The sequence below is a fragment of the Cynocephalus volans genome, chromosome 14 (assembly GCF_027409185.1).
Source record: "Cynocephalus volans isolate mCynVol1 chromosome 14, mCynVol1.pri, whole genome shotgun sequence".
Classification (NCBI taxonomy): Eukaryota; Metazoa; Chordata; class Mammalia; order Dermoptera; family Cynocephalidae; genus Cynocephalus; species Cynocephalus volans.
In genome coordinates, this window is record NC_084473.1 from 9,238,377 (window position 1) to 9,256,862 (window position 18,486).

At 42.0% G+C, this 18,486-nt stretch overlaps 1 protein-coding gene across 5 annotated transcripts in view; it reads right to left on the minus strand.

Annotated features, from left to right (window-relative positions):
• MBOAT2 (membrane bound O-acyltransferase domain containing 2) overlaps positions 1 to 9,762 on the minus strand; it is a 129,696-nt gene extending 119,934 nt beyond the window's left edge. For 2 of the 5 annotated variants that reach the window (XM_063078235.1, XM_063078234.1), the window contains exon 1: positions 9,507 to 9,762. Coding sequence is in view for 2 of the 5 variants with exons in the window: in XM_063078232.1 (XP_062934302.1) it covers positions 9,507 to 9,581 (75 nt within the window). In the remaining 3 variants the exon portion in view is untranslated. The remainder of the gene's footprint in view (positions 1 to 9,506) is intronic. The other 3 variants (XM_063078232.1, XM_063078231.1, XM_063078233.1) reach the window with 2 other exon arrangements.
• Positions 9,763 to 18,486: the final 8,724 nt, after the last annotated feature.

Below are 18,486 nucleotides of genomic sequence, written 5' to 3' on the forward strand. Positions count from 1 at the left end.
ATGGATTAAAACAGGCTATTATACCTTTGTCCAATGTCTAGACAGGAGCAAGGCAAGCTGGCCAGAAGCCTAGTACCTTCCAGAAGAGAGCAGTAGCGGTGGTGGGCAGCGGCCAGTCCCCTGTCCCAGCAGAGCTTTCCTCACTCCACAAGGCCTAGTTTAGCTACTCCTCTGAGCTGCTCTGGGAGGATCCAATGATGACTCACCTGCTGTTGGCTAAAAGCCAGGCTTCCCCTGGTTGGAGGATGGGCGCAAGGCTGTGGGTATCCAACAGGTGTCCTTTTGGAGGGCCCTACTAAGGGGGCAGGACACTAAAAGTGGCAATCCTTTGTTCTTTATGGATAAAGACAATTGTGCGATCTGAAGACTTCTTTTTTCTGAATCTCTTGATGAAAATGCAGAATCCAGCCACCCCTTATCACCCAACACTGTAACCGCCTAGCTGAGAATACTGGTACCTCTCTTCACAGTTACCATCATTTCTTTTTTAATAATCAGGCACATCCCCCCAAAAATTCTTCAATACTTTGCATGTTTTCAGCCTTTTAAGTAACCCACTTGAAGAAAATAGAAAGTCAGCCAAAAAGGTTTATGTGGCTTACTCCTACCTGACACATCTGCTGTGCCGTCCTTCAGAAAACCTGACCGACAAAGGCATCTTAACTCACAAGGCTATACAGCTAGCCAGGGACGCAGACCCAGTGCGAGAGACTGAGTGCGCTGCAGAGGGACGTGGGGCTCGGGCACAGGAGCCCCCCGCCGGGGAAGCGAGTCTGCACACATTCCTGGGCCCATCTGCCTTCCAGTCCGGGAGGGTGTGAGTGCCAGTGGAAGACAGAGACAGTGCCGTGTTCACAGAAAAGGATCCCGGGAACCCCCAGCGCAACGCGCCGGACCTCACCCCTCACGGCCTGGCCCTTCTGACCCCCTGCAGGACCTGCCCCTCTCTGCCAGGGCGACTCCTCTGAGACGCTGCAGCCTTGTAAGTCTGAAAATCGCTGCATCAGACTGCAGCCACTGTCCCTGTCATACCCATGTCTGGCAAGTGTCTGGCATATGCTAGACACCCAAATACGTGTAAAACAGATGACTAAAAACGCTCTAACAGACTGAAGAACCTGAGGGGTGGGCTCCCCAGCCCCTGGGAAAGGACCTCAGCAGCCACCTATCCCCAAAGCACCGAGCTCTGCCCTCTGCTGGCATCATCTCCTCAACGCTAACCACAGCCCTGTGAGGTGGGACCCACTGTGCACCCTTTTACAGACAAGGAAACTGAAGCCTACAAAGAAAAAAGATTAGAAACTCACAGAGAGCACGCAGCTAGCAGGTGACAAGCAGGGTTCGAGCAGATCTATGGCTTCACCCACTAGCCCCGCTCACTCCAAACATCCTGTAGGCCAAGGACGGTCCTTCACAGAGGGACGTGAGGACGGGTAAGAGGAAGCCCCTGTTCTTAAGGAATATAGAGCTTGGAAGGGACAAACATACAGAAAATCAAGGGCTACAGGTGCTGTTGGAGCAGACTGAAGTGGGAGGGACACGAGGCCATCGCTCCCTCGGAAGTCACCAGGAAAGGCAAGGCGGACTCCTGTGCCACTGCCTCCTAGAGGTGGGAGGACACCCCCATCTGACAAGCCGCCAGCGGAAGGGGGTGAGGACCCCGTGGGAATGTTCCCACTGACTCCTTCATGAGGAAGGCAGCTCTGGAGGACACCGGATGTCTGCTGGGCGGATGCAGGACAGGCTGGTCAGAGGACAGAGCTCAGAGCTAAGGCGCAAGGCGGGGCAGGCCCTCCGATTGTCTTCCCTTCTTGTCCTGGTGATTCTCCGTGCTCTGGTCTCATCACAGAAATGCTGCACAGGATGTATGAGACAGCTCTCTGAAGTGGCCCCAGGTGATCAGCCCACCTGGAGTGCTTGCAGCCTGATATGTGTAATATGTGCATTTAGTACGCAGGGACATACTGTACGTGCAAGAGGCCCAGGACAGGAGTCCAGTGGCTGGAAAGGATGGGACACATCTTGAAAAGCTTTAAGGAGGCACAGGCTTTAGCTGAATACTGAAAAATAAAGACTTGCCAGGCCAAAAAGTATGGAGAGGATTTTAGGCAAAGGAAACAGCTTAATCACAGGCAAGGAGTTAAAAAATAGGAAAATGTACTAAGGAGAACTCTAAGTAACTGGGTGTGCAAATACTTCAGGCAGCAGCAGACCAGGGTCTAAATTCCAGCTCACCAATTCTACACTCATAGCTTTGGGCAATTCACTTAGCATGTGTAGAGAGAGTGTGAGTGTCTATAAGGGGTGGGGACTGAATAAGCCATCCTTCAAAGGTTCTAGGCCTACCCGCTCAGCCAGTAGTCAGCCATTCTCAAAGGTAAACTCACAGCAAGAATTGGATGAAGCAGGACCTCGCATAGCACAGGCCAGAAGGGCCACTTGGCCCAGACCTCAGTCAGGATGGACCCCAAATTTATCTTTTGATATTTCTACACCTGAGGTTATACATACAGTCACCAGAGATAAAATGACAGGATTGAAAGGATATATGCACATTATTGAACTAAAAACTTGTCCCATTTCAGGGTCATCCTGCCTAGAGTAGAGCACATTATGAATTTTATTTTTCCCAAATTTTGTGACTATATTGTCAGAGCATAATTACACTGCATTATATTTTGGGGGTTATATGTTAACTTATTAAAGGCAACATTTTTATAACCTTTTAATAATATGAACAGCCTAAAAAATTTGGCCCAAGTCTCTCTCTACCTGTGATGGAGGATGGGTGGGGGCCAGGATGAAATCTGTCAAAAATGCAGATTCCCTGGCCCTCATTCAGTAGGTCTGTGGAGAGCGTGGGAATATACAGCTGTCCCTCAGCTATCATGGGGGACTGGTTCCAGGACCTCCAGTGGATACCAAAATCCATGGATGCTCAAGTCCACAATATAAAATGGTATAGTATCTGTACAGAACCCACACACACCCTCCTATATACGGTCATGCTCCACATAATGACACTCCAGTCAACAACGGATTCCGTATACAACAGAGGTCCCATAAGATTACAATAGAGCTGAAAAATTCCTATTGCCTAGTGACGTCACAGTCATCTTAATATTGTGGCACAATTACTTTATTTTTTAAAAATTGCATGTAGCCTAAGTACACAGTGTTTATAAAGTCTACAGTAGTGTACAGTAATGTCCTAGCCTTCAGTCACTCACCACCCACTCACTGACTCACCCAGAGCAATTTCGAGTCCTGCAAGCTCCATTCATGCTATGTGCCCTATACAGGTATTTTTTCTATATTTAGATACGTTTAGATTGACAAATACTTACCAATTTGTTACAATTGCCTACAGTTTCAGTACAGTAACATGCTATACAGTTTTGTAGCCTAGAAGCAATAGATTATAGCAGGCAGCCTAGGTGTGCAGCAGGTTATACCATCTAGGTTTGTGTAAGTACACTCTATGATGTTCACACAATGGTGAAATCGCTTAATGACACATTTTGCAGAACTTACCCCCATTGTTAGGCAACACCTGACTGTACTTTAAACCATCTCTAGATTACTTATAGTACTTAATACAACATAATTGCTATGTAAATAGTTGTTACACTGTATTGTTCAGGGAATAATGACAAGAAAAAAAATCTGTATGTGTTCTGATGCAATTTTTTTTTCTGAATACTTTCTATCCTCACTGGTGGAATCCAGGGATGTGGAACCCATGGATATGGAGGGCCAACTGTATATTTTTAATAACAAGGAAGTTTTAAGCAAGGAGTTTTAAGCAAGGAAGTAACTAATCAGTACTGCATTTCTGAAAGTTTGTCACTGAATTTGGCTATTAGTGTCAGAGACAGAAGCCTGATTACAAGGGTTTTAAGAGTGAACTGGAATGAGGAAAATGGAAATAGCAAGAGTCAACTCTTATTTCAAAATGAATGACTGAGAAGAAAGAGACAGAATAAGGATGTGCGTAAAGGAGCCTAACGCGAGTTTTTGATTTGTCTTCATCAGGCAGAGAAATGGGTAACATTGCCATAATCTGATGTTCTGGATAGTATTTAAATGCCCGTCCAGATCCACTCTCCACTCTATTCTGTGCTCCCAAAGCATCAACTTGTCCTCTGAAGGAGACTCCAGCAGGAGATCAGAGGATGGGAGAAGAGAGAGGGAGGGGTGTTTCTCTCCTTCCCACAGCCCTCCCTCAGAGTCACTGCAGGTTGGCAAGTCACTTGGCTGGAGACCACAGCTCCTCCCCTCCTGCCAAGCAGCCCCTGACTGACACTACCCTCTTGGGGTTCTGCTCCTTCCTTCCCCTTGCCCCTCCAGGCCTAGTGCAGATGGTATGGGAACTGTACTGTTCCTTGCTCATTTCCCTAAACTTGCCCACATCTTTGAAAATAGGTCTTTAAGTCTCCTTAGTTACCTAGTTCAATCTGTCTCCTACCAGAACCCTGACTGATAGATATAACATTAAAGAGACTGTAAATGCCAGAATACTGCCGAATCCAAAATGCTCTTGTGGTTCAAATAAGGAAGCAGTCACATCAGATGGAATTCAGACAAAGATCTACATGCAAGGTGCACTGGATGCGGGCTTGGCAGACTGATTAGGATTTTGATAAGCAACAGAAGGTGAATGGGCACGTCATTAGTGCCTGTGCAGATCTTCTGAATCCTGACTCCATCTTTCCACACCCTACATACTTACTGAAACGTGACTTCCATCTTCACCCATGTCATTCATAAAATCATTAAGTGATCACTCTTCTGAGGGTCATATTTACGGCTTGTTTTACTTTAAAGAAATCTCACAAAGTTCTATCATTGAAGAATCCTACCTGTTAAACCAACTGCAGGCAAAAGCTATGTGTGAGTTGTTTTTGATTATTTCCCTGGAAAGTCGGCCCTGTTGAGCCCAATGAACACAGACTAGGATTATTTGTACCTGTAGAGGCAGTAACAACATAGGAAGCATTTTTAAAGCAGGGAGACAAAGAACTCTTGAAGCAGTAATGAAGCAGAAAATCCACTTTTGACTCCAAATTCAAAACTACTTACTAATCCTAGTTTAATTACTGTGTGGGCACAGGACCAAACTGAGCCTTGTATTTCCCTTCCTAAAAAGGAAGTCCTATTAAAGTTAAAAATTTAAGATTAAAAATGGAATACATATGAACAGATGTTAACTTCTCAAAATAAAAATAAGATAAATTCCAAATATTTCCTAATTTGTAAAGAGGAAGGGACTGTGCATCAAACATCTACTAGGAGATGCATCCAGCATTTTACACAGATTACGTGTTTTAACCCTCGCAATAACCTACAAGTAGGTACTCTTTATTATCATCCTTATTTTACAGATAAAGAAATTGGGGCTTAGAAAAATATAAAAATTTGCCAAAGAGCACAAGGGTGGCAGTCTGGTTCCAAACCTAATCATGCCATTTCCACACACCACTACACTACCACTTCCTATAAATAGAGGGAAAGGGAATACAGGGAAACCTACATTAATTGCAATTTTCAGTGCACGTGGTATTCTGCTTAGCTGCTTCATTTCTCGAAGTTAAGAGAGGTAGGTTCAACTCTTTACTGGTGAAAATTCCTTCAAAATTTAACAGTCCACTTTCTTTCCTTAGGTTTTCATTTATATTCTCTCCAACTTAGTCCAAAAAGAATTTGAGGCAGCTTCATCAGTTAATAAACACAGAATCATGAAATTTTAAAACTAAGCCTAACACACATTATATATATATGTATATATATATATGTGTATATATGTATATATATGTATGTTTCTGAAGCTAAATATATGAGGCCTTGAATTTTATCTGACTTTACACGGTGTTGTGAGGGTTCGCTTAAATAATATAATGTATGTGAAAGAGGCTGTAAACTGTAAAGTGTTAGGCACTGTAATTATTATCCAACTTTGTGAGACTAATAACAGTTCTTCCTCCTTTCCTCCAGCACCATCTTTTTCTTCCTCTTCCAAACTTTTCAAAATACTTTGAATCTTCCTCCTGCTTCCCTCTCCCTGCCCAAAGTTCAGCACATTATCTCTAAAACAATGACACAGGGCTGTTCAATAACTCTATACAGGCCAGTCCCATCTCTAACTGGCCTTCTGCCAAGTATGCCATCCTGGGTATCACATCACTAGGGGAAATTAACTCTGGCTTCCTAGTAGTAATTACAGCACCATGGGAAATAAGGGAAGAAACTGGTTAAAAAGAAAAGAAAAAAAGGGAGGGAGGAAGATTGAAAATGCTATACAGCAACCTTAGTCTGATAACTCAGAGAGTTAGGCAAATCAAATGTGATAGAACATAGAAAAAAAAATGATTATAAAAAACAAGTCGATTTGGGACATTTAATTATTCTCTTCTGTTTCATTTTGATACTCACTTTGGACCCAACTCTCTACCACATCACCCCTACTAAAGAACACAATTACATCCAATGGTATCCGATGTCTTCTAGACAGCATGTTTGGCCCTTTCCTTTGGCACAGCTCTCCCTAGCCCAACTGCTTCCTCTAAACCCACTCTCTATATATCCCTTTAATCATAACCCCTACTAAACATTAGCCTAGAAGTAAAGTTGATTGGAAAGCAAGGCCTAGAGAGGAGAAACGTCAGATGCTTGATACTTCCTGTCTTGAAGCATCATGTAATCTCACTGATACTAGATTTATTTTTATTTAGATTTAGGAACTACTGAACAAATGCTATAGCTGCCTCAAGGTCACTCTGGAATTCTCAGTGAAGATTAGACAATCCAGAAATCCAACACAAGATCTCTTGCTCCTTTTTCTTCCCTGGCCTCAGCCTCACTGCAAAACACTTCCTCCTTCCTTTGCTACTGCACCATGCAAGGTGCATTCTTATATTCCACACATACCAGTAATTTCTACCATCTCATAAATTCTACAGTCACTCTAGTGAAAAAGTTAACGATTTTTCTTACCCTAAAGTCCTTTTCTTCATCTGACATCAAATTGCTTTTATAGTTCCCTAAATTTTTAAAATATTGTTAATAGCACACACCAGACTAAGATACTAACAAGCTATATTTTTATACTTTTCCTGATTTGTCTTTTTCCTGTTGAATCACACTATTTGTTTTTTTATTTTGTTTTGTTTTGTCTTTTATTAAAATACAATTGTACATATCTGTGGCGTACAGCGTTGAATATCAATACCTATGTGAAATATGTGATGCTTGAATCAGGATAATTACTATATTTATCATTATGCAATGTATTCATCTTTTGTGGCCCTTTACCAATTTCTTGCTAACCACCACCACCCAACCCCATCACACTGTTTGATTACAACCAATTCTTAGGCTTTCTGTCAACTTGAACTCAATTATTTACATGTTATAAAAATTTTCGATTTTGCTTGATTTTAAAATAATGGCTAAATAACTATTTATTCATCCAATTTTACAATAGGGGTTTTCAGTTATTCTAACAGCTTCATCAACAAAAAGGTCAATACTTCAGTGCTTAAAAAAATGATTCATTATCGCTATGAAAAGTTAAGGCTCATGTGGTATTAATCCAATATTCCTAAGACTTGCTTAGAGAAGAGAACGGAACTCAAAATACTGTACAAATGGCTATACAAATTCAGGGCTATACATGGCTATACAAATTTAGTGTAGTCCCAAGAGGATGACGGTTGTCCAAGGTTCCAAATCAAGATTTTTAGCAAATAAAAAAGAAAGTCGAAAAATTTTAAGTTCTGTCACTTTCCCTAGATTCTCCTGCTTATCTCAGTACTGAAAAAAACTTCCTCCAGATTGCTGAGATGTTTAAATGAGTTCATTAATATCAAATCACTTTAAGAACTTATAAGTGTTATTTAAATTAAAAGGTAATAGCACAGTAAAGATTTCATCATGGTAGAGAGTGGTAGGGCTATGGCAGAAAGAGAGAGAATGTACCTGCCTCCCTAGAAGAAATGGAAAGGTATAAGCCTGTCCCCCTTGCTCATCAGTAAAAAAAATTTTGAACAGATACCCACTCTGCATTTGCTGATATAATGACAGCAACCCATTTAAGTCCAGGATGTAACGTGCTAAAAGGTCATTACACTACACTGCAGTTTAGAAAACAGTGAGAATCCTCCACAGGTCTGAGAAGATGAAAAAACCCTAAGTTCTGATCAATTTATTAATAAACAGAAGACTATTTTCTTAAAACACACAATTACTTTCACTATTGGTACTTTATCAGTATGATACACGTTGTAAATGTTGTTCAATATATGTGGGACACAGGTACTTTACTACTAACCAAAAATTATGACTGAAATATAAGTAAAAACTTCAGATTTGAACAGAAGGCAGAATTTTTTAATACTCCTTCGACATACTGCAGTCCACTTTATTTAAAACAGTAAAGGACAAGGCAGTATTGTAATGTAGGCTCAGGAGTCGTTTCCAGCTTGCTATGAAAAGCAGTCTGGACACGGAGGAATCCTGTCTTATAAATGAAATCCCTGAAGACATCAATAACAGCAACACATTCGACAGTGAACCAGTATCACTTGGGAAGTGCAACACTTCTAGATCAAGCACACCTGAAATAACTGTAAACAAAATTTCCAAAATTACTTTTAGCCGGGGTTACAGCAATTATCTAACTATATCCCACGGACAACTTCCCTAAATCTCACTCTCACGACAAAATACTTCCAAACTTTCTTTTCTGAATAAAAATGGCGCTGCTTTTCCCATCACAATACTGTTTATTTCTCAGTGATCCTTAGGCCCTTTGAACGTCAAACTCGATGGACCTCCTTTAAATGCCACCCTTCCCCAGACAGTGTCAAGTGCCTTTCCGAGGGTAGGGTGGCTGCTTCTGCTACAGGGATGCCACTCTCTCGGCTACAGATCCGGCTTATGAACCCACTCTCACTTTCTCCGTAACCTCCGTCTTTCCCCAAACTGTTGCCTCTCTGTGTGTCTCCAGCCACACTGCAGGGCAAACTGTCCCCAAGTGCAGCAAGCCTCCCGGCCCCTCACACCCGGACTCATCCATCAGCCTCTCCGAGGGCACACTCAGTGCCTCACGCCGGGCAGGGCACCAGCACGCCGGCCTCCCGCACCCGGTCTACACCCATGCCCCTGTGCAGGGAGCGTCTCCGGGACCCGACCCCGGGTCCGAGTGCTGCTGTGGCGGGGAGCAGGGACAAGCATGCACTCATGCACGTCTATACAGACAGCCCTCCCCAGCGGGCTGTCGCCGGCCACGCCGCCCGTGTCCACCCCCGCAGGGGCCGCGGATGGGGCGCTGGGTGTGCACGCCGAGGAGAGAAGGGGGGCAGCCCGGAGCGAGGGGGGACTCCGGGACAATGACAGGCTGGTCGCCCCCTCCCTTCCAGGGACGGCGGGCCCCAGCCCCCACCCCCCTCCCGGGAGCCGGAGCGAGTGGCACCGCGGCCGGAAGGCGCCGGGGCGCCCCGGGGTACCTGGTCGATGGGCAGCTGCAAAGCGTTGCTGAGGGGCTGCAGCAGGGTGGAGCCAGTGGTGCTGGTGGTGGCCATGGCCGGCCTCGGCGCTCCGCCCGCCGCGCTCGGCTGCCCGCGCCGCTCGCGCCGTGCCGGGCGACGAAGAGGATGGGGATGCAGCCGCGCGCCCGCCTCTGGGCCGCCCGCGGTCGGAGAGCGGCGCGGGGAGGGCGGGAGCGCGAGGAGGGCCGGGGGCGGCGCCGGCTCGCCCCACCTCTCCCCCTCCCCCGCCCGCCCCTGCGCCGCCCCGCCCCCGCCCCCGACTTCCAGCAGCTTCCAGCGACCCCTCCCCACCTCGAGCACTCTCGCGCCCGACAGCCTCACGGCCCAATCGCGGCGCGGCGCCCCGACGCCCGCAGCCAATCAGAGGGCGCCGGCCGCCCCGTGCCCCGCCCCCGTGCCGAGGACCCGGGCGAGGGGCCGCGGCGCGGCCGGGCGTTCGGGGGAGGGCGGCGGCGGGCGCGTGGGGTAGGCTTGTCTCCACGCGTTGGGGCGTCCTGGTTTCCCTCCCCCCGCAGCCCATTATCTTGCCTCCCTGGCGGGTCGCAGCGCCCCCATCCCTCTCCAGGAGGGACGGTGGACAGCCAAGGGGCGCGGATGGCGGCCAGACAAAGGGACGACGTGAGGGACGCGGCCGAGCCCTCGCCGGGGAGGTTGGAGACAAAGCTGGGGCCTGATTAGAGGCGGGCGACACGCCACAAAAGTGACCCAGCTAAGAAGTCCCTTTGCCTTCGGGACTGCTGCGTAAAAGCCCGAACTTGGGGACAGTTGTCAGGGCCTGGCCCTTTCGGTCACCCTCTAGCCCCACCTGGCCTTCCGGGAGGTGAGCGACGCCGCGATGGCGGGAGCGGCTCGGGGGGAAGCGGGTCTCACCTTCGCCGCGTGGAACTTGAATTCGTTTTGTGCCGGCCGCACCCAGGGCCCCGCCCTCCTCCCAAGGAAAGGCTGTTTGTAAGCGTCTTTTCACTCCTGGAATATACGTTCTCCCCGGTTTTGAACTCCGTGGCCACCTTCTATGGGGGGGGGGGTTCGTATGTATATGCAGTCCACTTGCCCAAGCTTGCCAAATGTAGACTGTTTGAGCTCCTTGAAAATGCAAGCATCAGCCCTTGCTCAGAAGACTGCCAAAGAGCAGAAATGCCAGAGCGGAATATCAGGAAAGATCAAAATTCAAAAATTTGACAGTTTGAAGTTTTTGATAGAAATAACTAATGTTAATGAGAGTTTTTAACCTAATGCTTTAAACGGTGCTTTAAATGCTTCGAAGGTATGGTCACTCCTTTAATCCCCACAACCACCGTGTGAGATAGATACTATCACCACCCGTAATCTATCAAAGAAATTGTCACAGAAAAGTTATGTCATATGCCCGGGAACACACAGGTGATAAACAGCAGAGAAGGGATTGGAATCCAGTAATCTACTTCCACAGCTGAGCTCTTAAACACAAGGCCTTCTTCTTCCTCTCACTTAAACCCAGTCCAGAAATCCCACCAGCTATCAGGCATACCATTGACGTGATGCCCACTTCAGTCTCCAGTAAAGAGGCGGCACAGACGTGAATATGTGCCCTTCAGTCAATTGTCTGTGGACTTTAGTTGTCTCTCTGAAAAGGAGGCAGTTGAACTAATCAGTACAAGCCCTTCCTACCTAACATTCTTTGAGTGATCCTAGTTTGGTAGATTCTCAACCCAAACTGAATAGAGGCTAGAGGGAAGAATAAAAAAACCAGGACCTTCACTCCCTGGGGTACTGTTCTAATGGGAGTTGTAATCAATTAGAGACCAAACTGTTCAATGAGTGGCTTATTAAAATAAGTTCTCACAATAATCTAAACCTCTCTATTAATATAATCTTAGAAAAAAACATTTTATTTTTCTTTTCTTCACTTCGGGGAAGTGGAGAGGAAGCGTACAGGTGGCTGAGCATACAAACTGAAGGAAAAATTGAAATACCATTTTAAAAACGTAAAAGGTGGGTGTTGGGAACATATTGCAACCTAAAGTAAGCAGCATGAAGATATGTTCTCAGAGCTAGAACAAGTAATGTCTACAAAAAGGAGTTTCCCTAGGATGAATTTTTATTTTAGTAAGACATAACAGAATATCGTCTCTATTTGTGGTGACTACATGAAGGTATTAACTTTAATATCTAGAATGGGGAGGATTTTAGCCATCTGGGAAAATTAAGTTGTGTCAGAGTGGTGAAGGTATACGTAAAACATGGTGTAGTAATAATAGACTTTGGAGTCAGATAAAACTAGGTTTTTGTCTGTCTCTGCCATTAGCTGCAACATCTTGGGCAAGTTACTTAACCCTTCTAAGCCTCAGTTTCCTCATGTATAAAAATGAGCATAATAATAGCACCAACTCCATGGGTTATGAGATTATAAAAGTGTTCCTATATGAAGAGCTCAGAAATGTGCTTGGTGCATGGTAAAACTTAAGAAATATTGTGCTTGGGTTCACCAGAGAAACAGAACCCATATGATATACAAGCTTATACATATGTAGAAAGAGATTTGTTATGACGGATTGGGTTGAGATTATGGAGGCTGAAAAGTCCCACAACTTGCCATCTGTAAACTGACAGTCCAGGAAAGCCAGTGGTGTAATTCCAGTACAAACCCAAAGGACTGAGAACTAGGGAAGCCAATGGTGTAATTCAGTCCAAGTCCAAAAGCCTGAGAATCAGGAGCAGCAATATGCAAAGGTGGAAAAAGATGGATGTCCCAGCTCAAGCAGAGAGAGCAAGTTCACCCTTCCTCCACCTTTCTGTTTTATTCTGGCCCTCAACAGATTGGATAGTGCACATTGATAAGGGCAATCTTCTTTACTCATCTAATTTAAATGTTAATCTTTTCCAGAAACATACTCAGAGACACACTCAGAAATAAAGCTGCACTGGCTATCTGTGTATCCCTTAGCTTGGTCAAGTTGACACATAATATTAATCACCCAAGGAATTTAATATAATTCTCAAAATAGAAACTATTTTTCTTTTATTGAAAATAATACATCTTCATGTTTTTAACGAAGAAACTTAGGCCCATATTTGAAGCTAACAACTCGGTGATGATTGAAGAAATTGGATGAAGCCCTTCTGGACCAGTATCTGCTAATTAGACCAGAAGCTCTTAAATGGAGATGAAAGGGGAAAGAATTGAACTAATTATATACAATGCCTCACTGTCCTACCTCAGATAACATCCATCCTATAAAAGTGATTCTCATGTTCTTTATTCTTAAAAATGTTTATTGAGTACTTGCTATGTCCAAGGAACTGTGTGGGATCCTGTAAAGAATAAATGATGATTGTAATTCAAAGAAGAGTCATATTTACAAAACAAAGTAAAGTGTAAGTACCAAGTAATGTCTTCTTCTTTAATGTTAAAATTAAAAGAACATGTCTAGAAGAAAGAAATTTGGCTGGAAGTCAAAAGACCTGAATTTTAATCCTGACGTTTCCACCAACTAGCTGTGAACTTCAGAAATCTGCTTAAATTCTCTGGTCCCTAAGTTTCCCATCATTAAATATGGATAATGGTAAATGTTCGTCCTACCTCAAAGGAGTGCTGTGACACATGAAATTAATAACAGACTAAATTATTTTTGAAGATACTAGTACTGTTAGTATTAGAAATAATAACTAACAGTAAAGGGATTTTAATGTAGCAACCACATTGTTAACAAGAGTTACTAATGTAGACCAAGAGTGTAAGAGCACTGAGCAGAGCAGCATTCATGCGTAATGAGAAGTCAGTGTAGCAGTGTCTTGTCCTGGCTTCACTGCCCTCACCTCCTGAAATGGCTATGGTAATTAAAGATTGCTAAAATGAAATTTTCCCTTCCCAGCTTATTTTTAACTTACTCAGAAGAAATGAATAATCTGCCCAAGCTGCTTGTGTTTCATAAAAATGGAATGTGTCATGAAATTAGAGCTCTCAGGCAATTATTTTGCCTATTCTATTCTCTTATAACCTAGAATAACTTTGATGATGAAGGGCATTGAACCACACACATAATAATAACCCCAGTTAACTGGTTGACATCTTTAAATACTTACAAGCTAACCCTAACGTAACACCAAAAAATGGAATTGAGAAAGTCACCCTCTAAGACCTAACATGCTTCAATGAGAAATTCACAAAGTAGACTGAACAACAGGTAATCAGCACCAGAAGTCTGGCTCTACTGTTTTCTGGCTCTACCACTGAAGTGGTCTGTAAGAACAACAACTTACTTCTCTTCAATTTCATTGTTTAAATGTTAGGAGTTTTATATCAAATGATTTTGATGGTCCCCTCTTCCTCTAAAATTATGATTACTAAGTATTTCTCAGACTTTGTCTCCCTGAGCCTACAGTCTAGGTTTATTTTGCTAAAAGATGCAAACAAAACTAATTCTTACTCATCAATTTGGGAATAGCATTGCTTTCCAGTTGTTCCACAGGTTTCAGAACTTCTTCTAATTTATTATATCTCTAATCAACGTTTGTTGAAAATGTCTAGTATTTCTCATGGAACTGTGAAGATTTCTGTTTATATCTGTGCATCTTGGCAAGACATTTCATTTTCCTCATAGATCTATTTGGCTTTTTTTATCTTTATGTGAATGAGTGAAATCTCAATGAAAAGAACTCACCCTTTGTGCTTATTTATTATAAGTATGCAATCTGTAACCCCTGATCCCTAGGTATAGAAAAACAAAGTGCCAACTCTCTCATGCTTCCATATGTTTGCACAATAGTATTTGTGTCCAAGTTATGAAACATCTTAAACATAAATTACAGTAACCACTCCAGGTTTCATCATAATCATCATCAGTACCAGCAGCATTTATTGCATCTACCTGGGGCACTGTACTGGGTAAGAAGGCCTCGTCTTCTCAGTACTGCCTAATATTTTGGGTTATTTCTCTTTATCTATAATCAAAAGAAGAGTCCCTTTCCTCAAATATGTCAACATGTCACCGCTCTTCTAAACAGTCTAGTCTGGCTGCTAGAGGAGGAGTTGTACTCACCCTCTTCTGTTGCCAACTCTGTGACAAAGAGAAAGGTGTGGGTTATTCCGCAAACCACCGAAGAGTTTCGTGTAGTCCCCAGAAGTGTGTCACTTTCATCAGATTTCCCTCTTTGTAGGTAAATTTGTCAAACTGCATATTTTGTTGTGGGCATTTTCTGCTTAAATCCTTTCTCTGTCACTGTCATTTTTTAGATGCTCGTTTTTGGTCCACAGATTATGAAGATGACACCACAGACCTACCCAGTGAAGAGAATGAGAATCATCTTTACTCATAAAGTCTGTGGTTACGACATCTAACCCAGTTCTCTCGCCAAAGAACTTGCTCTCCAGGACAGGTGACTCTTCTGGCGAAACATGAGGTACCTGCTAAGGAATGTTCTTGTAATCAGATAAAGGCCTGGTTTCGATTTCATCAAACTATCTTTTAATTTATTTTCCATTTGACAGCAGATAGTTTTCCCTTTTCTTTGGGTTTTTGTGTGTAAATTCTGGCCTATGTCTAAAATGGTGTATATCATAAGACAGTTGTTACTAAAACCACAAAACATTAAAATTAAAGGGAAATCTATTGTGAAAGAGATACCAAATGTTCCCAAGGAAGCCTAAACTAATTGTACTATTAAATTTGTAAATAATGGATTGCCACTTCCAAAGTGAAGATATAGATTAGGTGAAAACAATCACCAAAGGAGGACCCTTTATTAGATTCTTCATTTGAAATGTTGTTGCTAACTTTGCTGAGGCATTGGGAAACAAGGATTACAGACAGCAGAGGTAAACGAGAACTGGAACACTGGGATGAGATTGCCTAAGTTGGAAGCCTACCTTTAACCTTCTTGGGCCTCAAACTTCTCCTCTTAAATGGGAATAATAATGATTTGTTGTGCCATTCAAATAACTTAATAACCTGAAAGCACTTAATGCTTGTCACATTGTGAGCTCTCAGTAAATATTAGCCATCACCATTCCCATCACGATCACCACCATTGTTATTGTAGGAGTTGCAGGTCTTACAGTATGTAGTCACGTTTATCCCAGGTACTATATTCCAGGTAGAAGTATAAATTAATAACAACTTGTTGCTTCAGTCAGCTTATCCCTCCAAATTGAGAGGAAAAAACTGCACTGAGGGCTAAGATTTGGAGTATAGAGAGAACATGAAATGATTTCATAAAGTCCTGGCCAGCTTCACCTGAAAGCATTAACACAGGTTTGCATTTACAGAAATAAGATGACAACCAGTTTTAAATTTTTTCTTCTTAAATGCTGGAATATTCTGCGGTAAATTAGATTATTTTGTCTTTAGCTGTTAGTATCCAGTTTAAGTTTTTACAAACTACACAGTAAAAAAAGGATTTTTAAAAAGACGAATAGTAACTTATATAAGGATTTCATGGGTAAGAACTAAGCGAGTGAATGCATAATTTATAATTTGGAGTATTATTTTGTGACACATTTAACATTATTACTCTGATTGATGATTTTGAAAATTCCAGGTACCATTATATTTTATCCTTCTGCACAGTGTTTCTCTAAATAACATCTCCCAATGCACAAATATTTATCATTTTGGTTAGCATCCAGCTGGTAACCAATGAAATGATCCTGTGTTATTCTAGGATGGGAGCCAGGAACTGGTCTTATTGCATAAAGCTACTCTATTCCTCTTTGTATAAAATATATTCAGCTACTGGTCCCTAGACACTTCTCTGAGAGAGCACTTAAAATTGTTCCCTTTGGAGTAGCTTGAGTGTCATTGAGAAATAAATTAAAAGACAAATTAAATCAACACAAGTATGTCTGATACAATCCTACAAAACAGTGTGTCTCATAGAGTCCCCAGGACCATCTTTATTATAATCGCTCAGGGTTCTTGTTTAAAGCCCTAATTCCTGGGCAATAACCAATGCATAAAGAATCAGAATTTCTAAATCAGGGCCCTGGAATCTGCATTTTGTCAGTGTTCATGGGTAATTCTTAAACACACTGAATTTTAAGAGCTATTTCCCGAGACATTTAATAGCTCTTATTTTGTTAAGAATGTCATTATAATTAAGTAAATACAGAAATAATACACAGGTGCTGATTCTTATACCAGTATAAGTAATTTAACTAGGTTTAATTAAGTGTTTTTTCCAATTTACAAATAATAAATCCATAACCCTTTTCCTCTGTTAAAATATTAATATTAAGTTAGTACTAATCACTACAGCAACTAACATTACTAGACTCATTTTATGATTTAAATAAAATAAAAATCAATGCTCAGAGTTAGTTCTTGTTGATTATACATGTGCAATATAGGTACAAATACTCCTGAGTAGTTCTGAGTAACAAACATTAGACACCAGCCAATTTGGAGATACTGTGTTTGAGAGCTAGCATTGGCTAGATACACCATTCAAGTGGTCGAGCATAAGAAAATGTGGAGGTTAACACCTACCAAGAGAAGCAGAAACAGTTCTGCCTAATATTTTGTGTTATGTCTCTATCTATAATCAAAAGAAGAATTCCTTTCCTGAAATATGTCAACATGTCCCAGTCTCTCGTGGGTGGTTTGCCTGATGGCCCTTGATGACATGTGAACAGCTGCTTTAAAGGAGCCTGGGGATGTGGTTTTCCTTGCCAGTGTCTAAAGCAGAGGAAGGCAAGAGGGGAAGAAGGACGGGTATAGAGTGCACCCGTCAGTGCCATCTGCCAAAGCTGTGTCTAGAATTCTAGATTGAAACCCTTTTTCACTTAGAATTTTGAAGGCATCACTCCATTTTCTTATAAGTTTCAATGATGGTGTTAAGAAATGCCACTTTAATTCCTCATTATTTAGTTGTGACTTGGTGTTTGTTTTGTTTTGATTTTCTTTGTTTGGAAGCTTTTTGTATATTCATTTTTTTTGCTGATGGTCTGAAATTTTAGTGCTGTGTCTTGGGAGGGGTCTTTTCTATTCATTGGGCTGGGTATTTTGTGGGCCCTTTCAATCTAGAAGCACATGACCTTCAATTCAGAGAAATTTTCTTGTGTCTTTCATTTTCTCTGTTCTCTGTGGAATTCTTACTGGTAGGATATTGGACTTCCTTCTATTTTAACTTTTGTCTCTATTTTCCAGCTCTTTGTCTTTCTTTCTGTATGACTTTCTGAACTTTATCTTCGAACCTTCCTCTAATTTACTATTTTTCTTTCAAATATTTTTAATTAAATTGTTTCTAAAAACTGTATACATTTCCCATATTGAAAATTCTTGTAATTAATACAAGTAACAAAATGAAATAACAATGAAATATGTTTTGCACATTAAAAAAAGCTCATGTTAGGACAGAGAATTTGAACAACAAAAGAAAGCAGGAAACAAATGTGAACAGACATTCAGAACACACCCAAATGTATGCACCAAGACTACACCCTTCAACTGGTTCATGGTGTGCCATATTTACATAATACCTAAATCAACCACTTATGAAATACGTGAGAACATTAAGAAATATGAGATCCACCTCATGTTTCTGATTTTCACAATATCAGTGCTAAACTCATAATCGCATCTTCACTGACTCTAAATGTCAAATATTCCCAAAGTAAAAAAGCAAACCTAATCCTTACAGCCTGCTGAGCAGGTTTTGCTGAAATAGTGAAATTCACTGTACTTATAAAGAGGATCTGTCACAACTTATGTTAAAATATTATGTGTAATAGAAAACACCATATAAATATCACTAAGTGTAATGCCTTCATATATTAAAGTATCCATCTGAACCATATTCTATTTAAATAGAACTTCCATTAAATCAAACAACTTTACACATCATAAAACATAATACCATATCAAAGAATATAAATTAATCTATCAGAAGTTTCCAAATGCCTATCCCCAAATTAATACTTGTACACTTAAGAATTACAGTTTACAAAAAAAAAAAAAAAAAC